The sequence below is a fragment of the Maylandia zebra genome, linkage group LG14, assembly GCF_041146795.1.
Source record: "Maylandia zebra isolate NMK-2024a linkage group LG14, Mzebra_GT3a, whole genome shotgun sequence".
Lineage (NCBI taxonomy): Eukaryota > Metazoa > Chordata > Actinopteri > Cichliformes > Cichlidae > Maylandia > Maylandia zebra.
This window is the reverse complement of record NC_135180.1, coordinates 6,982,211-7,003,396: the sequence shown is the minus strand read 5'-3', so window position 1 is coordinate 7,003,396 and position 21,186 is coordinate 6,982,211. Positions and strand designations below refer to the sequence as shown.

The 21,186-nt window shown below is 38.8% G+C and overlaps 1 protein-coding gene across 3 annotated transcripts in view; it reads right to left on the bottom strand.

The window, feature by feature from the left end:
* Nucleotides 1-21,186, bottom strand: part of LOC101483601 (chloride channel protein 2) — a 179,825-nt gene that overhangs the window by 35,017 nt on the left and 123,622 nt on the right. For all 3 annotated transcript variants that reach the window (XM_024804945.2, XM_024804946.2, XM_076892159.1), the window contains exons 13-15: nt 14,931-15,000; nt 12,116-12,226; nt 7,438-7,651 (exon numbers count right to left, since the gene is read on the bottom strand). In XM_024804945.2, coding sequence (XP_024660713.1) covers nt 7,438-7,651; nt 12,116-12,226; nt 14,931-15,000 — 395 coding nt within the window. The remainder of the gene's footprint in view (nt 1-7,437; nt 7,652-12,115; nt 12,227-14,930; nt 15,001-21,186) is intronic.

The following is a 21,186-nucleotide window of genomic DNA, read 5'->3' as shown; positions in this document are numbered from 1 at the left end:
TTTGTGTGACTGTCATGCACTTTTTCCTCTGATGAACTGTCAACTGAAGCTTGATTAGTGCATGGATCTATAAACACTTCCCCCCACATACTGTACGGCTTTGACAGCACATCCTTCTTTCAGCTGACCGGTCAATCCAATAACACCTTACTCTGTCGACACGTCATCCGGATGCTGGTGCTCTGCATACAGTATTGGAAAGTGGGTGACATTTCGCGAGCAGCTCTTGCCTCAGCATAATCGTACGCCCCAGTACACCAGTCAGAAGCACTCGCATTTCTCTCCCTGAGAAAGCCTGAGCCTGCCAAAACCTGCAAACATGACCGCAGTCACTCAGTGGTTTTCGCTGCCAAGCCTCCGCAGCTGTGCCAGGATGCAGGCTCCTTCTGTGGTGACAAGTCAATACATTGACCTCGCTTTAAATACAAAGGTAAATTGATGACCATTGTCTGCCAGCTCCTCTTTAATACACAAAATGCATGAAGTTAGTCCAACATCCCTCTTAGGGAAATGAATGGCAACAACACAGTTCTGCAGAAAGATTTTCTATTGACTCTCTTGAGGTGTTGTATCAAAGCCTAATTCCACTTTACAAACAGTATTCGAGGGTCACTTAACCTACACTGTAAAGAGCAGTATCTCAACCATATTAGACAAGAACATGAAAACAGGAAGGGAGTTCTTCTAGAACCAGTATTTTTTTTAATGCCACTGGACAGAAATCTCGAGGCTGAAAAACTGTCCAATATTACTGTAATTCCAGGAAATGATTGACTCAGTATCTAAATTCAGACAGCGTTGGATTTATTTGTCTAGGTTTTGAGGTATTTACTTCCACTGTACACAATGGAGGTGAACTAAATCTTGTTTGTGTGCCTCACAGCACTGAAAAATGACATTAGTGGCACCAGCTTTCATTTTTCATCGGAAGCACTTTGGAATTTAGTTTCAGAAAAAAATGGTCCCAAAGAAAAATCCTTATAGTGAGGAAAGTAGACTCCTAGAAAGAAATTAATAATTGAAACATAACTTTTTGATTTTATGTACCCTCAGCAGGCATGTGCCTGTTAGATTTATTCCCACCCTTTTACAAAGCTTGCCAAAACCATAACCCTATGGCTATATAACAAGAGGACAATTAGAAAAAAAACATGCAGTTTTGTAATCTAAATGAAAGTAATAGAAGGTCTTTATCTTTGTTATCAATAACTCACCACTTTTAGACATCTTGTAAATCAAACCATGATCAGAGACCATGAAATGTTAATGAAATTCAGCATATTTTGGGCACCACTAAAGATTTTCCTGCTTCTCTACATACCCAATGTTATCATTAAGAGAAAAAAAACCATTGGAAGGAACTGAATCGTTACAGTGCTCTATTAGTCTGCAATGGAAAGCAGAAAATAAAAAAAAATTAAAAAAAGGTGAGCAAAAAGATCCTTTCTGGTGCAATAGCAGCCTCTTTTAATTTGATAGTGGATCTGAGGGAATAATGTAATGCATGCCTCTGAACTGGCCACAACCACTGCCAAGACTAATTTCCCTTGAGATATCAAAGGCAGTTGATGAAATGTGATTGGTTTCTTCTTAATTGGACCTTCCTCCCCTGCAAAGACTGGGCAGGAAGATACTGATCAGTCTGACTTATATCGAAGTGAGCATCAACCTATATGTTTGAGCCAAGAGAAACAAGCTTAGAGGGTTATAAACCCAGGCTTCATAGATCATCCGCATTGCTCAGGGCAGAATGGGGGGAAGGTTTGGCTGTTAGGTTTCTACATGCTTGAGTGAAGAGGGTGCAGACATTCAGGACAAGCGGTGAAAACTAATAACTAAAGGGCTGTAATGATCATCTGCCGGAGCTCCAATTATTGTCAGAAAAATAGAGATAACAGCGGACTATAGACTATTCAATCAATCAGAACTGGCCATTATGAAATGACTAAGAAAAGCAAAGTGACAGAATAAACAAAAGACAAACACATGGAAAGTGATGTTATGTAACAGTCGCCACACTTTCTTTCAAATACCACTCCAGTGTTGAAGAACGGAAGGCACAGGAAAAGGTTTCATATCCGCAGCGGATCATATATAAGATCTTTGTATTTGTGTCCATCTCAACATGTCTGCTTGTATCTGCACTCATATCTGTAAGAGTTGTGCGGGAGCAAAGCATTGAAAAAAAAAATCGAATTCTGTCCATGCCTGTGTGGGAGTATGAGCAAATGTACATGCTATCATACGCGTGCACTGCACGGCAGGCATTACACAAGTGTTCCTGGATTTGTGAGTGTGTGTGTGGGTGGATGGTTGCGTGGGTGTGAGATGGATAATTTCCAGTTAGAGTGAAAAACACGTTCTGCTTGGAGCAGGCCACACTACCTACCTACAGTGTCTCACCTACAGGTCCGCCTCCACCTCCACTTGCGTATGCTGCAGACACACGCACACGCACACACACAGGCCTGCTGATGGAAAGTGGTGTGTGAGAGAGAGTAAGGAGAGAGGCACCAAAGAAAATAGAGTAAATGAAGGAGGAGGTAGGTAAGAGCTTTCTGCATAACGAGTCAAGTTCATGGAGGCCTATGTGTTATTGAAGATAGATGATTCCAAGAGTTTGTGTACGTGCTCAGTGTTTACACACAAACAAACACATTATACCTATCATATGGATTCACAATACTGGCAACGTGTTGTTATATACAGAAAATGACAGATGGTTGTGTCATGACTTATTTTCAATATGTCCAGGCTCATATCCACACACACACACACACACACACACACACACACACACACACACACACACACACACACACACACACACACACACACACACACACACACACACACACACACACACACACTCTATGCATGTGTGATTTTAAACATTTGCAAACATAATCATTAAGATCCACACACACAGCCACCTGCCTTATATAGTGTTGGTCCCCCTTATCCTGGTAAAAGAGCCTGTACTGTCGAGGCATAGGCTCCACTAGACCCCTGAAGGTGTGCTGTGCTATGTGCCAACATGTTAGCAACAGATCCTCTAAGCCGTAAGTTGTGAGGTGAAGCCTCTGTGGATCAGACTTGTTTGTCCAGCACATCCCACAGATACTCCTATGGACTGAGATCTGGGGAATTTGGAAGCCAAGTCAACACCTCAAACTCATTGGTATGCTCCTCAAACTGAACAATTTTGCTTTGTGGCAAAAAGCCTTGGGCACACATGACCCTGTCACTGGTTCATCACTGTTCCTTCTTGGACCACTTTTTATAGATACTGACCACTGCAGACTGGAAACATGCCACAAGAGCTGCAGTTTTGGAGATGCTCTGACCCAGCTGTCCAGCCATCACAGTTTGGCCCTTATCGTTATGCCTATTGGTACATGCATAGACAAATCAAATTCAAATTTTATTTGTCACGTACACAGTCATACACAGTACGATATGTAGTGAAATGCTTGGATATGTAGTGAAATGCTTGGATCTTATTTAGGCATTACAGGATTCATACAATATTATTGTAGAAAGTTGCGTTATGTGAATTCATGGGAAAATTCTTTTTAGGCTTCTTGTAATATCACAATGACCACTAGGATATATTGAGATAAAGGCTACCTATGCTTTATGCAGCTCATTTGAACTGCAACAGCTGGCAGTAATGAGGTTAGATGAAAAAGGTGCCACACTGGAAAAATCTTTTAGACAGGCCACTGAAAAAAAAAGGTTTTATTTTTTGACCAAAGTGTTTCCAACGAGAAGATTCAGTTTGTGTGAGAGAAGATTAGCTGGTTTACAAAACTTTACAAATATAAGTGAGAATAATATTCCAACCTACACCGAACAGCAGTGCTAAACAGCCTCCTCAAGCTTTTTCATGTGGCATGTCTTCCCTGCTACAAATAGCATTATATAATCAGAAATAAGAGGAACCTACAAACTAGACAACAACTACTTGGTGAAAACACAGCTCACATTGCAGTTTCTTACTCTCCCCGACATACACATGCATACACGGACAAGACAAGATAGTGAGAGTGTGATTGAGAGGCCTCAAGGTCACAGCAGATAATAAGAAGAGACAGAGGAGGACAGAGCAGATAGAGTGAGAGGGGAATAGATAACGAAGAGATGGACAGCGAGGGTCAACTGAGGTGCTGGCATAGGGCTGTTCGATATAACGATATATATCGGATGACGATATAAAAACGTCTATCTTTTTACTTTCGTGGTGTCACAAAATAAACTGTTTACGGCAATATTTTTTCATCATTTTGATGGTCACTGCACTGGCTATATTAATTTCTTAAAGTTCTCTCTTTCTCTTATATTTAATATAACCACACTACAGACGGACAAGCAGCTGTTTTTATGCGTTGTGGTTAGCAACAACGACAGTATCAGCATCGCGTGTCTGCTTGTTTATGTTCCACGTAAACCTTTCACAATAAAGCTCAAGATCCTGTTGAGACTTTTCAAAATAAACCGAATCACGTGAAAGAGCAGATTATTTACGGATGAGAATTAAAAAAAAAAGAGCCGCCAGGTGCTAAAAAGAAACCTTAGACTCAAACGTTAGAACAGGCTTTTCCCCGCAGCACGATGTATAATAAATACTCACAAAGAAAACAGCGGCCTTTACAACTTATGTCTAAAAATGTATCGTTTCATGCATCGGTTAAAACACTCGACTCCAGCTACATGACGCGCAGCTGGAAACACTTCCTGCAAGACGAGCTGCCAGAGATTCACAGAATTTACAGAAAATGTTACATTTTTGTGATTTATATCGATAGAATAACGATAGAATTCTTATATTGGGATATGAGATTTTGGTCATATCGCACAGCCCTATGCTGTGAAGTGAAGGACTCAAGCAACACACATAAATGTAACTCTACAGGGAACAGCTTCAGAAAATAATGAACAAGCAGAGGACCAAAGAAAACTTTTCCTCATTGCTTTCAATTTGTGAATGCCGCATCAAAATTAAACTATTATGTTCACCTAATGATTTGGCAGCATCTATAACATCAGTTCCAAACAATTACACCAACAGCGCTTTTATATGGAATCACAGAGCTCTGATGACACCAGGCAGTGGGTAATCCTATTCAGCATTGTGTCTTTGGCATGCATTATTATTAAATGTGAAGTCCATTAAAAGCCATGTACCAAGCCAGGTTCCTCCAGCCACACTTGTATTTTTGTGCAACAGATTTTACTGTAGTGCTATGATTGAGTTTAAACACCCAAATTAAAGGCAACAGTCAAAGCCATTAAAAAACACTGCAGACTAATGCTGAAGCAAGTGTATTCAGTTATTTAGTGAGCAACTAAACACAAATGTATTCATACAGTCAGTATATTTCATACAGTTTAGCCATAGTATGTTAGGCTGATGTAATCAGCAGAATGAAATGTCTCAACGCTTCATTCATAGTTAAACAGCATGCCACATAGGACAAAATTCCCTGCTGAGCCTCCAGTTTGACTCCACACAAGCCACTCTTTGCTACAGCGTCATTATCCTGCTATCTTTATCCACAAATCCTAACTTTATTGCAACATCTAATAAAGGCTGCCCTGCGAAATAACTTCCATGGTTGATCATCAGTCACTGAGTGCCACCATAAACTTATCAGCGCCATTAAAGAATCTACAGTTGTGGTTGAAATTTCTCTACAACTAGCAGTTTCCCTTTGCCAGCTTAAAAAGGATTTCTTTGAAAACACTCATTGGACTGACCAATCAGAACAATGCAAAAGTTGAAGTCTCTTTCTCACCTTAGAAAGGTTTCTTGGAGCCACATCTGAGGTTCTGAGATCATCAGTTTTACCAACTGTGTAAATGCAAGCTATTCAGATGTGTCACTACATTGCCTAGGTCTGGAAGAAGACTCACGCTGTCACCCTCAGAGAGGAAATTGTTCAGGAATAACCCAGGAACCACCTAGGCGTAAACCTGCCATGAACTACAAACTGCTGGAACATCTGCATCACTGTCAACCGTGAATCAAGTTTAATATCACCATGGACTAAGAGGGTGCAGACCAAGAAAGAAGGCAATGCTCCAAAATAGACACCTTTACATCTGTTCACATGCACAAGCCAGATGCCTTTTAGAGATTTTTTTTTTTTTTTTTTTTTTTTTTACTTGGCACAAATAGTTACCAGAAATGTAAGGAAAAGGTATGTTTAGAGCAATAAAAAAATGAACACTAACCGTGTAGGAACTATAAAGCATGGTGGTAGTGGTAGCATAACTCTCTGGAGCTGTTTTGCTGTTTTCTCTGGAGCGGTTTTTAGCTGAAAAATTGACACTACTGGGTGTTCCAACAACACAATTTTCCCAAACACATTAAAACTGGTTTTTCGAATCGATAAAAGAGGGTGACATTAAGCTTCCGGCATGAACTCTGCTAATTCTACCAAGAAGAGTAGTCAAATGTCCAGCAAGAATAATGCCACTATATAATAATATGCTGTACATAATGCTGCTAATGCTGCTTTTATGAAAGTTACCTAAAAAGGGACTATATATATCATTTCTCCAACAATGCGGTGGATTCAGACTAACACTCTAATATCTGCAAAAAGTATTTTAACTGCTATCATGCCAACGTGATCATGCCAAAAACTTGAAAGCTAAATGTTAGCATGCTGTCTGTGGACTAATGTCGGTACAGTGAGTCTGACTCTGCCCCAAGGTAGCAAAATCCCTCTCATACAACCTCTGAAGTTTATAAATTCCCATGTTATGATTTGCAATGCTTAACTTCACATAATAATAAGTTACGCTAACAGCATAATAGGGGTGCCTTTATATTTACCAGATAAATATAACAAAGTAATAAATCTTCTAATTCAGCTCCCACCAATTAATGTGTGCATTCTTTTTTGAGATGACATAAAGTTTTATTGGGCCCACTGACAACTTTATCATGCTAACATTTTAAAATCATTTTGTCTGTGGGCTAATAAAATTATAGCTGGCCTCAAGCTGTCCTAGGTACCAAAATTAGCCTAGTAACACTTCTAATGCTGAGTAATTTTCATGTTGTACTTGTTTAATCTCACACTATGCTAAAGCTGACACACTGGTGGTCATAGTGGTTTTTCATTTACAAGCTATGCTACTGAGCTTTTCAAAATCATTAACAAAATCAATAAATGCATTTCCCAAAACCCTAATTTATTCCTTTCTTTGAAGCATACTGTTAAATTAGATTTCTTAACAATTTGATGCATAGATATTATATGACCTTTAACCTTTTGCACATACTATAAACCTTTACCATTATTTTTTGAATTCTTATTAGCTTTTGGTTTAGTAGTTAACATTCTGCATAATGGTATTTACAAAATTAAAACTTATTTGTAATTTGTCTTGTTGTGTGCTGGTGTTTCTCTAGAATATACATACTCGTGATGACCCCAGCCCAGCTCTGGGAGGTAGGGAAGCTTCTTGATCCTGATGATGGAGTCGTAGAGGGAGGGCTGCAGGGACTGGGCCACGGCATTGGCTAAGATCACTGCTATCATTACCGGCAGGATGTGGGAGATCTGGCCAGTCAGCTCAAACACGATGACTGCAGTAGAAACCGTGTGGGTGACTGCTCCCGACAAGGCTGCAGCACCTTTGGGTTTGGGAGAGGACAGTGGAGTTAGTAGAGGACCAGAGAGAGAAAGTGTAGAAATAATTGGTTAGACGTTTGCTTGTAAGGTGAGATTTGGGGCTTTAGAAAGGGGTCCTTTGGGTGGCATTCAAAGACCCCCTCCAAAAACAGATGGGTCAATACTAATATGATTTCAAAGAGCAATAAAATACTATCTTACTGTCCCCAAGCATATGACAAAGAGAACTGTTGATTAATGCCAGAGACTCAAGATTCTGACAAGCTGCTAAAATTTCTAACTTACACATTTCGCTTTCTGAGTCTCAGTTCTTCAAAGGTCTTTTGAAGATGTTAAAAGAAAAAAAAAAACTTTTTCTTGCACTTGGTTTCTTTACCATATTGATCCATCATCAGTGACTTCATTACTGTCTGCGTTCCCCCCAAAACTACAGGAAGTAAAATTAGCTAATCCCAAGATGAAAATACATAATCAGAAGTCTTTCAAACGATACAATAGAAAAGCTAACAATGGCGAATTACTTGTTTTGGAACATGATCTGTAACTTTCTTGTGCGAATTAGAGCAGTGCTTTCGGATGTTTTATAACCAACCTTCCAAGACTCTTTACTTCAACTACTACATGTCCATATTACACTATTATTGGTTGTTGCTGTTAGCTGTGATATAACATCTTATAAAAACATGTATAAAAAGTGGTAATTTTAGGCTTTACTTCCCTTGGTACAATCAGAAACTGTTTCTACTGAGCCTATAAAGACCTAAAAACTATACTTGATTTAAATTAGCACGCTATATTTAACCATACACTGCTACGGTCGTTGTTACTACATTTCAATCCAGTTTTGACTTGGCAGTTCTGCTGATTTTTTAGTGGTCATAGCCAGAGAACTGGTTTTTATTACTGTGACAGTAATCTTCGTTTTGAAGTTTTGGTCATTTTAGGAAAAAAAAACCTTTGATATTTGCGCTCGGCAAACTTCAAGGTACATAAGTAAACTTCAAATGTCCACCTCCAAGTGTTTAAATCGATATTCCTACAAAACAGTCCAAATGCAGCAGGTGTACAAGATGTGCTCTAGCACTACACATGAATCCAAGCTTGACAGGGGAATTGAATGAACTGAAATCATTAACAGCATTTAAACAAAATTCTAATAATTTTACCTTAGTGTTGTAGCGTGCACAGTGGGATAGATTATTTACATTGTCTACAAGAAGCTGTACATTGTATAGAACACATTTCTAATCTAATCTACAAAATCAAACTTCAGATTTGGAAGTTAATTCACTCGAAGAGTCTTAAACAACAAAACAACAGAGCACTTTGCTCTCACACTGCAGGCTTACTTGTTGTTCCTCTAGTATTTAAAAGTAGAGTGGGAGGGAGAGCCTTCAGTTTTCAGGCATCTCTTCTGTGGAACCAGTTTCCAGTTTGGATTCAGGAGACAGACACTATCTCTACTTTTAAGATTAGGCTTAAAACTTTGCTTTTTGCTAAAGTATATAGTTTGGATCTGGTGACCCTGAATCCTTCCTTAGTTATGCTACAATAGGTGTACGCTGCTGGGGGATTCCCATGATGCATTGAGTATTTCTTTTTCAGTCAACTTTCTCACTCACTATTTGTTAATAGACCTCTTTCCACTGAATCATACATCTCTGGCTCCACGACCCCAACTGGTCGTGGCAGATGGCCGCCCCTCCCTGAGCCTGGTTCTGCCGGAGGTTTCTTCCTGTTAAAAGGGAGTTTTTCCTTCCCACTGTCGCCAAAGTGCTTGCTCATAGGGGGTCAAATGATTGTCGGGTTTTCCTCTGTATGTATTATTGTAGGGTCTACCTTACAATATAAAGCACCTTGAGGAAACTGTTGCTGTGATTTGGCGCTATATAAATAAAAATGAATATAATTGAACACTATCTCATCCATACTGACTCAGTTCAAGCAACTAAATACACATTTATCCCCCCCACAGCCTTCTCCCCTATGTCCATAAAGCAAAAATCAACTATTTTGAATAATTCAATATAAAAGGAAACGCTACATTTGCAAATCTATTTAAAAAAATAAATACAGAGTAGTTAAAAGAGGAATACTCTAGCCACATCAAAGCAGAAAGAGCAGCATGGGCAAAGTGAGTGTTTATCCTAACAGAGAAAATGGATGAGACCAATCCAAAGAATGAGATGAACACCAGGGGGGAAAATACCAGAGAATGAAAGCATTAAAATAAAAAGAGAAACAGATGGTGAGTAAGAGAGTCTACAAAGACAGGTTTCATTGTTCTTTCTCCTAACTTAATTAAGCCCATGTATGCCCCTCAGATAAATGCTGCTGCTCCCTCTGCCCATCCCAACACTTATTCCTTAAAGCAAGCTCCGCTGCGAGATGAAAGAGGCTCATCAGAGTGTCAGGTCTGTAAAGGGGTGACTCATCAGCTATAGTGCAGCACAACAACAACAACATCAGCCCCAGAAAAACAGCCACCGCCAACCCATAACACTGGCATAATCAGCACGGCTGTCAACAAGTAGCAACTGTAGCAACGCTGCACCTCATTAGACACACAACTTCAGGAAGAATCTATAATGTATGTAGTGCAACCATTTCTTTAAAGAAATACTGGGTACAGCTTCACTATCCAGTGTATACAATCATTACCCTTTGCTGGTTATTATCACTTATTTTACTATTCGTCTGTGTATCCAGACAAATAAATCATCTAGACTGATACATCAGACATTAGCTTGTCGCAGTGTTTGTGGCTTCTGATGAGTAACAACAAACAGAAGTAAAGATATGCCATAGGGAAGTTCTGAGTCATTAAACATAATGTCTCTATTACATGGTTTGTTCACCAGAGAGTAAAGATCTCAGTATTGTTTGTTTAAGGTACATTTGTTTAATAAACCATACAGGAAAACTAAAAAAAAACAGAAGAAAATAAATATTTTGACATTATTAATAAGTTAAAATAATCATTTGCATTAACTATCTTATTATTATCACTGTCCAGAGGGGGTATTTTCTGGGCGTTAAATGCGTAATTATTGGTAGTAAACTAGTAGTAGGAAATTATGGCTGTTGATTAAAATTTTCCCACATATTCTAACAAACTTGTTGTCTATCACATTACTTTTACAATTCAGTTGCTCTCCTTGTGTTTAACTTCCCTTGATATTTGAATAACTAAGCTGTGACACTGAGTGCAGTGCATTGTTGATTTAATGACTGTATTAGTACAAACAGGGGTGTGCAGTGTGAGTAAAAGTTGATGAGCAACAGCTGTCATATTTACCATTAGCTTTCTATTTATCCTTGTTTAATTGGAACTAATAAAAATTGTAATAAAATTATCGAGTTTCTGGCAGGTTTAAAAATTAAGTAAATACAACCTATAAAAAAAAAAGTACAAATACAACCTGAGATGAACACTAACCTTATATTACACATTGTTTAGTACAGTTCATGGTTCGGGAGCTTGTAGAACAACCTGTAGCAGCAATAACTACTTCTTTGCATGGCTATTAGTCTGTCATATTATTTCTTTGCGGGCATTCATGTATGCACAGCTCTCTTAAGGTCCCCAAACAGCCTTTTAATCAGGTTAAGGTCTCAGCTTTGACTCTGTCCAGTGGATGCCCAATCCAGTTTGAAACAAGTCTTAGCTGTCGAACACATAGCCTCACATTTTTCTCAAAACAAAGACTATGGTGTACAGGAGTTTATGGTCAGCTCAATAACAGCCTAGCATTTGTCTAATAAATTATAACATGGGATAATGTGTCATGTTTGGTAGTTCATTTCTCAGAAATCTATACAGACAGACTTAAAATGCAGAGAAACAATACAGTTTCTTATCAATATATTCTTTTAACACTTAAATTATGTTCACTTTTTGTGAACACTTTTTGTATTCATATATATATTCTTCAAGTACATTATTCAGTCAACACAAAACAAAAATATGCCTTTGCCAAGCAACAAAACAATGTCTGCTTCTTAACAGGACTCCTGGATTGCACATTAGCTTGGATATTCAACACCACTGTGAAGAAATTTGTTGTTTTTTTTCAGCTGGTGTCTAAACTGTTTTGCAGGAGGTTTCTTTGTCGTGACTGGTCTGGGGATCTTATAAATATAATTTGATTTTGTCTGGAGCACTTGAGTCTGTTCATATTCCATGTCACCTTTAATCAGGGTCAACTTAAAGCCTTAACTTGGAGCTGAAAAACTGAGCAATTCTGCTACAGGAAATATTTCTGTGCATTCACTTTTATTTCTCTTGCCATCAAAGATGAAAGCCCTTCACAGAAAGCCAAGAAGAAAAATGTGTATATAGGTTTATAATGCAAAGGCTGAATCACAGAGGAATTGTAGAAGCAAACGTCTTTTATTGCAGCAAAAATATGTAGATTAGGATGGAGAGTGAGAGACCGCTGAAATGGTGTGTGTCTTTAACTTACCCACAACAGCATAGCCTCCTGGCACTATGGGGTAGATGGTACCATCTGTGTTAATGCCATCAGGGAACCAGGCAGCCATGCTTTCTCCAACCAGACGACCAAAGGCTGCCCCTGAATTACACAGGGAAACAGAGACACACAATCATTGAGACCATTTCGCAAGTGCAATATTGGTGGTGGCCCAGTAGATGCTGTAACGCCAACCACTAAAACATAAATCCTTAGGTCAAAAAGTACAAACGTCTTGGGTATGCTAAAAAGTTTTATAGTGAAAGTTTAATAACTGTATTTGATTATGATTTTCTCGCTGTTTCCAAATATGAGCAATACACCACTGCTTTGGTTCTCGTGTGAACGACAGCATCAAGCACTCCTTATTTGAAAAACCTTTCTCTAAATGGAAATGAACCAATTAAAAAAACGAAAACTGTAACGTTGGTATTAAGCCACACCAGGGTATTTAAAAATGATTGATTTTTTTCCCCAACCGTTTTGAAAATACTGTACATGTGCCTTTCTTATACACCAGTACATGTGTACTGTACTTTAGGGGTGGTGAACAAGAAAGCTGGTTGCCTGACTCTGTGTTATAGCACTGCAACAGGCTGGTGACCAGTCCGGCGCGTACCCTGCCTCCCACCCTATGACAGTTGGGTTAAGGCTCCACCACCACCCTGAATTGGATGTGGTGTTCCTGGTCAAGTGTCAGGAGGATATAAAGTTATGAGGTCAAAAGACATCACCTAATCCTATGTACCATATGCCTACAGCGACAATTGCCTCCTCTCTCCTCAACTGACAGCTGGATATTTGAAATGATTGTTATAGTTGCATCTTTTGTTTGGACAGGAAAGCAGGGTAGCAATTAGACTTAAAATAGCAGATTCAATGGCAGCAGTTCCAGTGACAGTCTAGAATGCTAATTAGATTGGTCTCATAAGTTTCACTTCCTGCTTAAATAAAGATACTAATAATGCCAAATAAATTCCCAAATTAAATACAATAACATTATTTGTATTTAATTAGTGGCAAACATATATAGTAATTTATAGTACATGACTGACTTTCAAAGGATTTATTTTTGTTTGATTTTTTTGGTAAATACAGTGGGGCAAAAAAGTATTTAGTCAGCCACCGATTGTGCAAGTTCCCCCACTTAAAATGATGACAGAGGCCAGTAATTTGCACCAGAGGTACACTTCAACTGTGAGAGACAGAATGTGAAAAAAAAAATCCATGAATTCACATGGTAGGATTTGTAAAGAATTTATTCGTAAATTAGGGTGGAAAATAAGTATTTGGTCACCTCAAACATGGAAAATCTCTGGCTCTCACAGACCTGTAACGTCTTCTGTAAGAAGCTTTTCTGTCCCCCACTCGTTACCTGTATGAATGGCACCTGTTTGAACTCATCATCTGTATAAAAGACACCTGTCCACAGCCTCAAACAGTCAGACTCCAAACTCCGCCATGGCCAAGACCAAAGAGCTTTCGAAGGACACCAGGAAAAGTATTGTAGACCTGCACCAGACTGGGAAGAGTGAATCTACAATAGGCAAGCAGCTTGGTGTGAAAAAATCAACTGTGGGAGCAATCATCAGAAAATGGAAGACATACAAGACCACTGATAATCTCCCTCGATCTGGGGCTCCACGCAAGATCTCATCCCGTGGGGTCAAAATGATCATGAGAACGGTGAGCAAAGATCCCAGAACCACACGGGGGGACCTGGTGAATGACCTGCAGAGAGCTGGGACCAAAGTAACAAAGGTCACCATCAGTAACACACTACAACGGCAGGGAATCAAATCCCGCAGTGCCAGACGTGTTCCGCTGCTGAAGCCAGTGCATGTCCAGGCCCGTCTGAAGTTTGCCAGAGAGCACATGGATGATACAGCAGAGGATTGGGAGAATGTCATGTGGTCAGATGAAACCAAAGTAGAACTTTTTGGTATAAACTCAATTCGTCGTGTTTGGAGGAAGAAGAATACTGAGTTGCATCCCAAGAACACCATACCTACTGTGAAGCATGGGGGTGGAAACATCATGCTATGGGGCTGTTTTTCTGCCAAGGGGACAGGACGACTGATCCGTGTTAAGGACAGAATGAATGGGGCCATGTATCGTGAGATTTTGAGCCAAAACCTCCTTCCATCAGTGAGAACTTTGAAGATGAAACGAGGCTGGGTCTTCCAACATGACAATGATCCAAAACACAGCGCCCGGGCAACAAAGGAGTGGCTCCGTAAGAAGCATTTGAAAGTCCTGGAGTGGCCTAGCCAGTCTCCAGACCTCAACCCCATAGAAAATCTGTGGCGGGAGTTGAAAGTCCGTGTTGCTCGGCGACAGCCCCAAAACATCACTGCTCTCGAGAAGATCTGCATGGAGGAATGGGCCAAAATACCAGCTACTGTGTGTGCAAACCTGGTAAAGACCTATAGTAAACGTTTGACCTCTGTTATTGCCAACAAAGGTTATGTTACAAAGTATTGAGTTGTATTTTTGTTATTGACCAAATACTTATTTTCCACCCTAATTTACGAATAAATTCTTTACAAATCCTACCATGTGAATTCATGGATTTTTTTTTCACATTCTGTCTCTCACAGTTGAAGTGTACCTCTGGTGCAAATTACTGACCTCTGTCATCATTTTAAGTGGGGGAACTTGCACAATCGGTGGCTGACTAAATACTTTTTTGCCCCACTGTATGTTAAATTACACAAACGTAATCCTGTAGAGTAGGGTTAAACCTAGGGTTGGGTTTCTTCTGTCCCTTTACACACACAAACACATGTAGTCATTTACTTCTTACCAATGACAAATACTGGCATGAAGGCTCCGGAGGGCACTGGGATAGTGATGGCCAAGGCAGACATCCAGAACTAAGAGGGGAAAATAGAAGCAGATAAAGAAAGAAAAGACATGAAAAGAAAGAACAGGGTGGCATTTCAATTAGCTTCAGAGTACCATCCGGTGTGCCCCTCGATGATAGCCAAGCTGAACCCTCTACCAGCAGTGAGGAGGCGACCATGCGAGGCTTATTGCTGAGGTTAGATTGAGCTGTCACTTTCACTCTCCATTTGACAAAGACCCTGAAATAAACCCCTGGGTAATGAGCGGACTCTGCCGATTGGCGGACGGTGCACCAGACGAGCGGAGAGACTGCTAATTAGGAAAGAAACAAAAACGGAAATGTCATCACTGACAATGTGTGAGCATTATCGTCAGGTCTGTGTGTGTGTGTGTGTGTGTGTGCAAATGTATAAGTGTAGCAAGATGTAGGAAGATGGTTGAACAGAGATGAGTTTTAAAAGGCTGTCATACTCACTTATGGAAATAAAAGTCTGCACTGATACCTGGGACATCGTTAAAACGATGATCCACGCTTACTTGACTGGACTCAATGTTAGATTAAAAAGTCTTATTAAAATTCCATTTATACTCCACACTACCAGCATAGTATTTATCGGTTCTTCAGTAAAAACTGTCTGATCACTCTTTCCATCCTTGACACTTGAGGTAGTTAAGACTGACTAAGTCAACCTTCAAAGTTAACTCTAACTCAGTTTATTTGTAGAACAAAGTGTATTTTTGAACCTTTTCAATGTCTTAATAAAGAAATCCTCACTGAGTCAAATCCTTACTTGTTCCCACAGTCGCCAGTTCACACATGAAGGCCATTTGGATCACTTCTGTACTGAAGACCGGTAATCCAAGGTGCATTGAATCATGAGCACCAACATGCTGCACTCTACTCACAACACACACCAAAAGCATCTTCCAAACATTCAGTCTGTTAAGGCTACAAAACAATCACATCTCTCTGACTTGCCCTCAGTGCCAACAGGATTGCTGTGAATCATACACTGGGGAAACCAAACAACTGTTGGTTAAGCGCAAAACAGAAGAGCTACCTCGTCGGGCCACAACTCTGCTGTCTACACCTCCGGCCCCGACTCTTGACTCTCAACAATGATGATGTGCACATTCTGGCCAGGAAGCAATGCTGATTTGGGAAATCAAAGAGGCCCAGAAAAGGAACAACCATCATATTTGAAAAGAGATACTCTAGACACCAAACTGACTGCTTATGTAAGAAATTAATGATCTCGAACATGAGTTTTCTAGGAAATGTGAGAGTCTGAATGTGAGGCTGAAATATTGCTTGTACAACACTAAATGCTGGTTGAGGTTGTTTCATTTTCCTTTCAGACAGAAACAGGAGTTTAACAGAGAGTACAAGACACATGTACGAGCTTGTTTCAGCTGAACTGTGTAACGAAAGTTGGGAAGTGCCTTAGAATCAGGTTCCCAGTGAATGAGGGGTAAAAATGTTTCAGTGCGAGTCTCCCAAGGTCTTGATTATCCAATCCATTAACCTCCTAGGACCTGGCGTCCACATATGTGGACATCACATTTTGGGTTATTTAGACTAAAATACTCAATTTTGCTCTACATGGGACTGATATCCACTTACAAGGACATTATACTGCTACTGTTCTAACAAAATTTTAAACGAATATCCTCATATGTGGCTCTTATTTTTCTTAAAAACAAAAATAAGGTTAAAAAAAAAATCTGGTAATTCTTTGTTTTTACATTCATCGGGCCCCAATATGCCCAAATATCAAAGAGAAATTAAAAATGAATGTCGTGGAAGAGTCTGGGTCTTAGGAGGTTAAGGTACTAACGAAAAGAAAAGGAAAGAGGATTTGGAGCTAAAGTGCTTTAATAGCCCTTGAATTGAGTAATAAACTAATCGACTGTAAGTAAATCAATTAGTGAGTATTTTAAAAGTTCACATTTTTGAGTAAGTTAAAGCTAAAATGTCAAAACCTTTTCTCCAAATTCTGTAATCATTTATTCTGTAATTTGTTAAACTACAGGTAGGCTTGTGCATATGTTTCCATGTCATTTTGAAAAATCAAAGCAAAATACTCTACTATAAATAACAAATTCAAAAAACTATGTCCATTTAAATACAAATATTAACATACGATGTAAAGTTGGGTATACAACATTTTATGGTTGAGACTGTATGTGGTGGAAACAGTTGGGAACAGTTTTTACTTGCTGTTCCCAACCAAGTAACAGGTCTCTACAAAGGGTCACACAGTTGGACTAATATCATCTTTACTGATTTTGTTTCCTTGATCTTGACCTGAGATTGTGAATTTGAACAATTGAACAATTGAATTTGAACAATTTTAATTGTTTAAGTAGCATCTGCACAGATAGCATGCTAACTCAAAGCTAGCCAAGAGCAGAGTGATGTTAAAGCTGAGTACATGAAGACCCCAGCCCAGCAGCCAGAGCCTGAACTTCAACAAGAAACAAAGGCAGTGATGAGCAGCTAGACTGCAGCCTCCGTTTCTACCTGTTCATGTTTCTAAAGTAGACTCACTGGGGTAATTAACTTTGAAGTCTGTTTAGGCTCATTGTCATATAATATCCACGTTTACTGCTACACAGATGACACCCAGCTCTATTTATCTTCCAAACCCACAGCTACTCTCCCACCCACATCCATTTCTGACTGTTTAAGTGAAATCAAGGTTTGGTTTACTCATAACTTTCTCAAACTTTATGGTAATAAAACAGAACTTTAGTCAGTTTTGATTTGGTGCCTATTAGAATAAATTCTAACCAAAGTCTTTCATTATCCATTGATAACGCTGTTGTCACCCCTTCCCCTGAGGATAAGAGTCTTGGTATCATCTTCGACAGCACTCTTTCCTTCACAACATATATAAATAATATCACTCGGTCTTCTTATTTTCATCTTCGTAATATTAACCGCCTTCATCCTTCACTCTCTCCAAACAGTACTGCCATATTTGTACTGCTTTTGTCACATCTAGTTTAGACTACTGCAATTCTCTTCTCTATGGTCTACCTCATAAGCCTCCCCATAAACTGCAGTTAGTTCAAAATACAGCTGCTCATATTATATGAAAAATTTGATCTTCTGAACATATAACACCTGTTCTAACACAGCTTCATTGGCTTCCAGTTCACCTCCAAGTCAATTTCAAGATCTTGCTTCTTACTTAAGAGCACTTAAAAACCTTGCGCCTCCATATTTACCTGACCTTCTTCACATGTACTCACCCCTACGTACACTCCCCTTTTCTTCAGCTTCCCTTCTGTCTGTTCCAACTGCTCACCTGACTACAATGGGACTGACTACCAAAACTTTGGAATGCACTTCCACCAGATCTCCGCACTATTAACTCGGTTTTTAAATCACATCTTAAAACCTATGTATTCAGAATTGCATACCCTTCATCGCTTTTCTGTCTTAGTCCATTTTTTATTTCGTTTAGCTTTTATACTGTCATACTTGTACATACATACTTTTTATTTTTGTTTACCTTTTTTTTTTTAATTTTGTTGTAATAATGTAAGGTGACCTTGAGGGTCTTTAACCTCCTAGGACCTGGCGTCCACATATGTGGATTTCACATTTTGGGTTATTTAGACCAAAATACTCAATTTTGCTCTACATGGGCGTGATATCCACTTACGAGGACATTATACTGCTACTGTTCTATCAAAATTCTAAACGAATATCCTAATATGTGGATAAAAATAAGGTAAAAAAAAAAAAATCTGGTAATTCTTTGTTTTTACATTCATTGGGCCCCAATATGCCCAAATATCAAAGAGAAATTTAAAATGCATGTCGTGGAAGAGTTCGGGTCTTAGGAGGTTAAATGTGCCAATAAATAAAATATATTATAATTATTTTTGATTTGTGTTAATACATAAAAACTGAAAGATCCCGTCTGTGTCCTCATTAGGACAGAGATTTGTGCTGGTGTGTGGGACTCTAACCTCAAGGCTATATTGTTAACTGGTGAGAAGTTTGAGATGTATTTCTCTTTAGCTAGAAACACAAATTTTCTGTTCCTTTTTCCATTACTCTCACCAAATTAGAAACGGATCCTGTTTCAGTAATAAAAAGCTTTTAATATAAAGATGCAGCATGAAAGGGTCAGGCACCATAAAGCGACTTAATAGATATGTACTTAAATGAAAATAGGTCTAGACTGGCTCTCTGAGCTAAAAATTAGCCATCAGTTAGAAGTGTGAGTAGAAATAGAGATTATAAGAGACAATGTTTATGTTCAAAGTATCCTGAATAGAAATCTTTAGGACAACTCAGTTACGGCAAAGATAGTGGTTATTACACCAATTTAACAGCTGTAACAAAAAACATGGCAAACAACATTCAAATTTAGGGTCATTTTAGCCTGCTGATCAGAAAAAAAAAAGAATCAGTCTAAAATGGATCAATAGTGCAATTAGAGATTATTTTACATGATGTTACCTTTAAATAGGCCAGTACTATTAATTGGCACGTATTCTTCGGCACAGAGCGGGTAATGTATTGAGCACAGGCTTATATTTTCAGTGTTTGCATGCACAGAATGAGATACATGAATCAGTGTATTGTACAAGCCATTACACAAACCTCATCACTATAATAATCTCATGGTTTCAAATAGACTTTTTAATTACACTCATTGCTCCGTCGCTCTCTCTCCCTTTTCTGCTCCCTCTGCTCCAACTATAGTTAGCTGTAATTAAGGCTGGCTGCCATGGTGACGTAATGGATCTCCTTCTGTGACCCTAAACTGCCGCCGCTTTCGCACCCCGTACAAACACACATATGTGCGTAGGTGTTCACACACACTATAACACGGACTCAGCGAAGAGAATCAGGCTAAAACACAGTCACACACGGTTACAAAATACAAAATAGGCCTCATGGGAAAATGAAGACAGCAGTGTGAAATAATCTTTAGACTTGCCTTCCTCTCTCATTCTTTCTCTTCCACCTAGACAGTAAAACTAGAATAAGAGTTGGGAACTTTTAAAAGATCTGAGAACTCATAAGAAGAGGCTTAACTTTATTAGAGGCCATGAACTCCCAGGAAAGCAGTACACAAGAATGTGAGTGTGTCCTCGGGTATGTGTGGGTTATATCGTCAATACTGAGGCCACACTGATCTGAGAGGAGTCCACTGTTACCGGGTGGTTAAACTACAGGTAGACCTTCACACACCTTGTATTTTATGATGCTCAGAAACACTGTGCCCATTGTTGTGTTACTTTAAAAAAAAGCAATTCTTATCTCATCTTTGGCTCACAATAAAGGCCCATAAATTAACAAATAGAAACTCATCATAAATTGTGTACAATTTACTCTTAAATCATAATACTTGTGACTGATTTTTGGTACTAAAAAGTAGAGATGGCACGATACCACTTTATGTCCGATACCGATATCATAAATTTGGATATCTGCCGATACCGATATGAATCCGATATAGTGTGTTTTTTAATCAATAAAACGTTTTTTTAATATTTGTTGCTGCATTTTGTATAAGTTTATACTCAAGTTTAAATAAATAACAACACTAAAGCTATTCTGTTATACCTGTATATAAAACATACACTGCGCCCAAAATATTTCATAGTTCAGCAACACTGATCAATCTAATAAACTTAAACCTACTCCATCCTCCCTATTCTGGTATTTTAAAGAGTACTTAGCAGAAATATTAAGCAACCTAACTAATAGGGTTGCAAACTCCCAGCAAAAAAAAAAAAAAAAAAAAAAAAAAATAGGGAACCACCCTCCACCTCATGGTGCTTAATCGATGTAATCAAATTTAATTTGATGCAGGGGAAAAATGCACAGAAATAAATTATTTTTCAAGAATAATTAAATAGATTCAACATCTTTCTTCAACAGAATTGCAGAATTCACAGATGGTACTTTCCCAAAGGAAAAAGTATTATAGCTTACTAGGGAATATTAGACTTAACAGTTACTATATACAGTAATGACTTCTATATATTTTACATCAGATTAAAACTTTGGGTGTAAGAGTCAGATAATTATTTATTAAAAGCTAGACATTTTAAATGAGAATAAGAAAGAAAAGTATGTCTTTGTGCCCCCTTTTCCCTGTTAATGCCCTATCGGGCCCCCTGGCTAAACTTTGCTAGATCCGCCCCTGCACAGTTACCAGCCATCAGCTACGTAGAAAAGGATC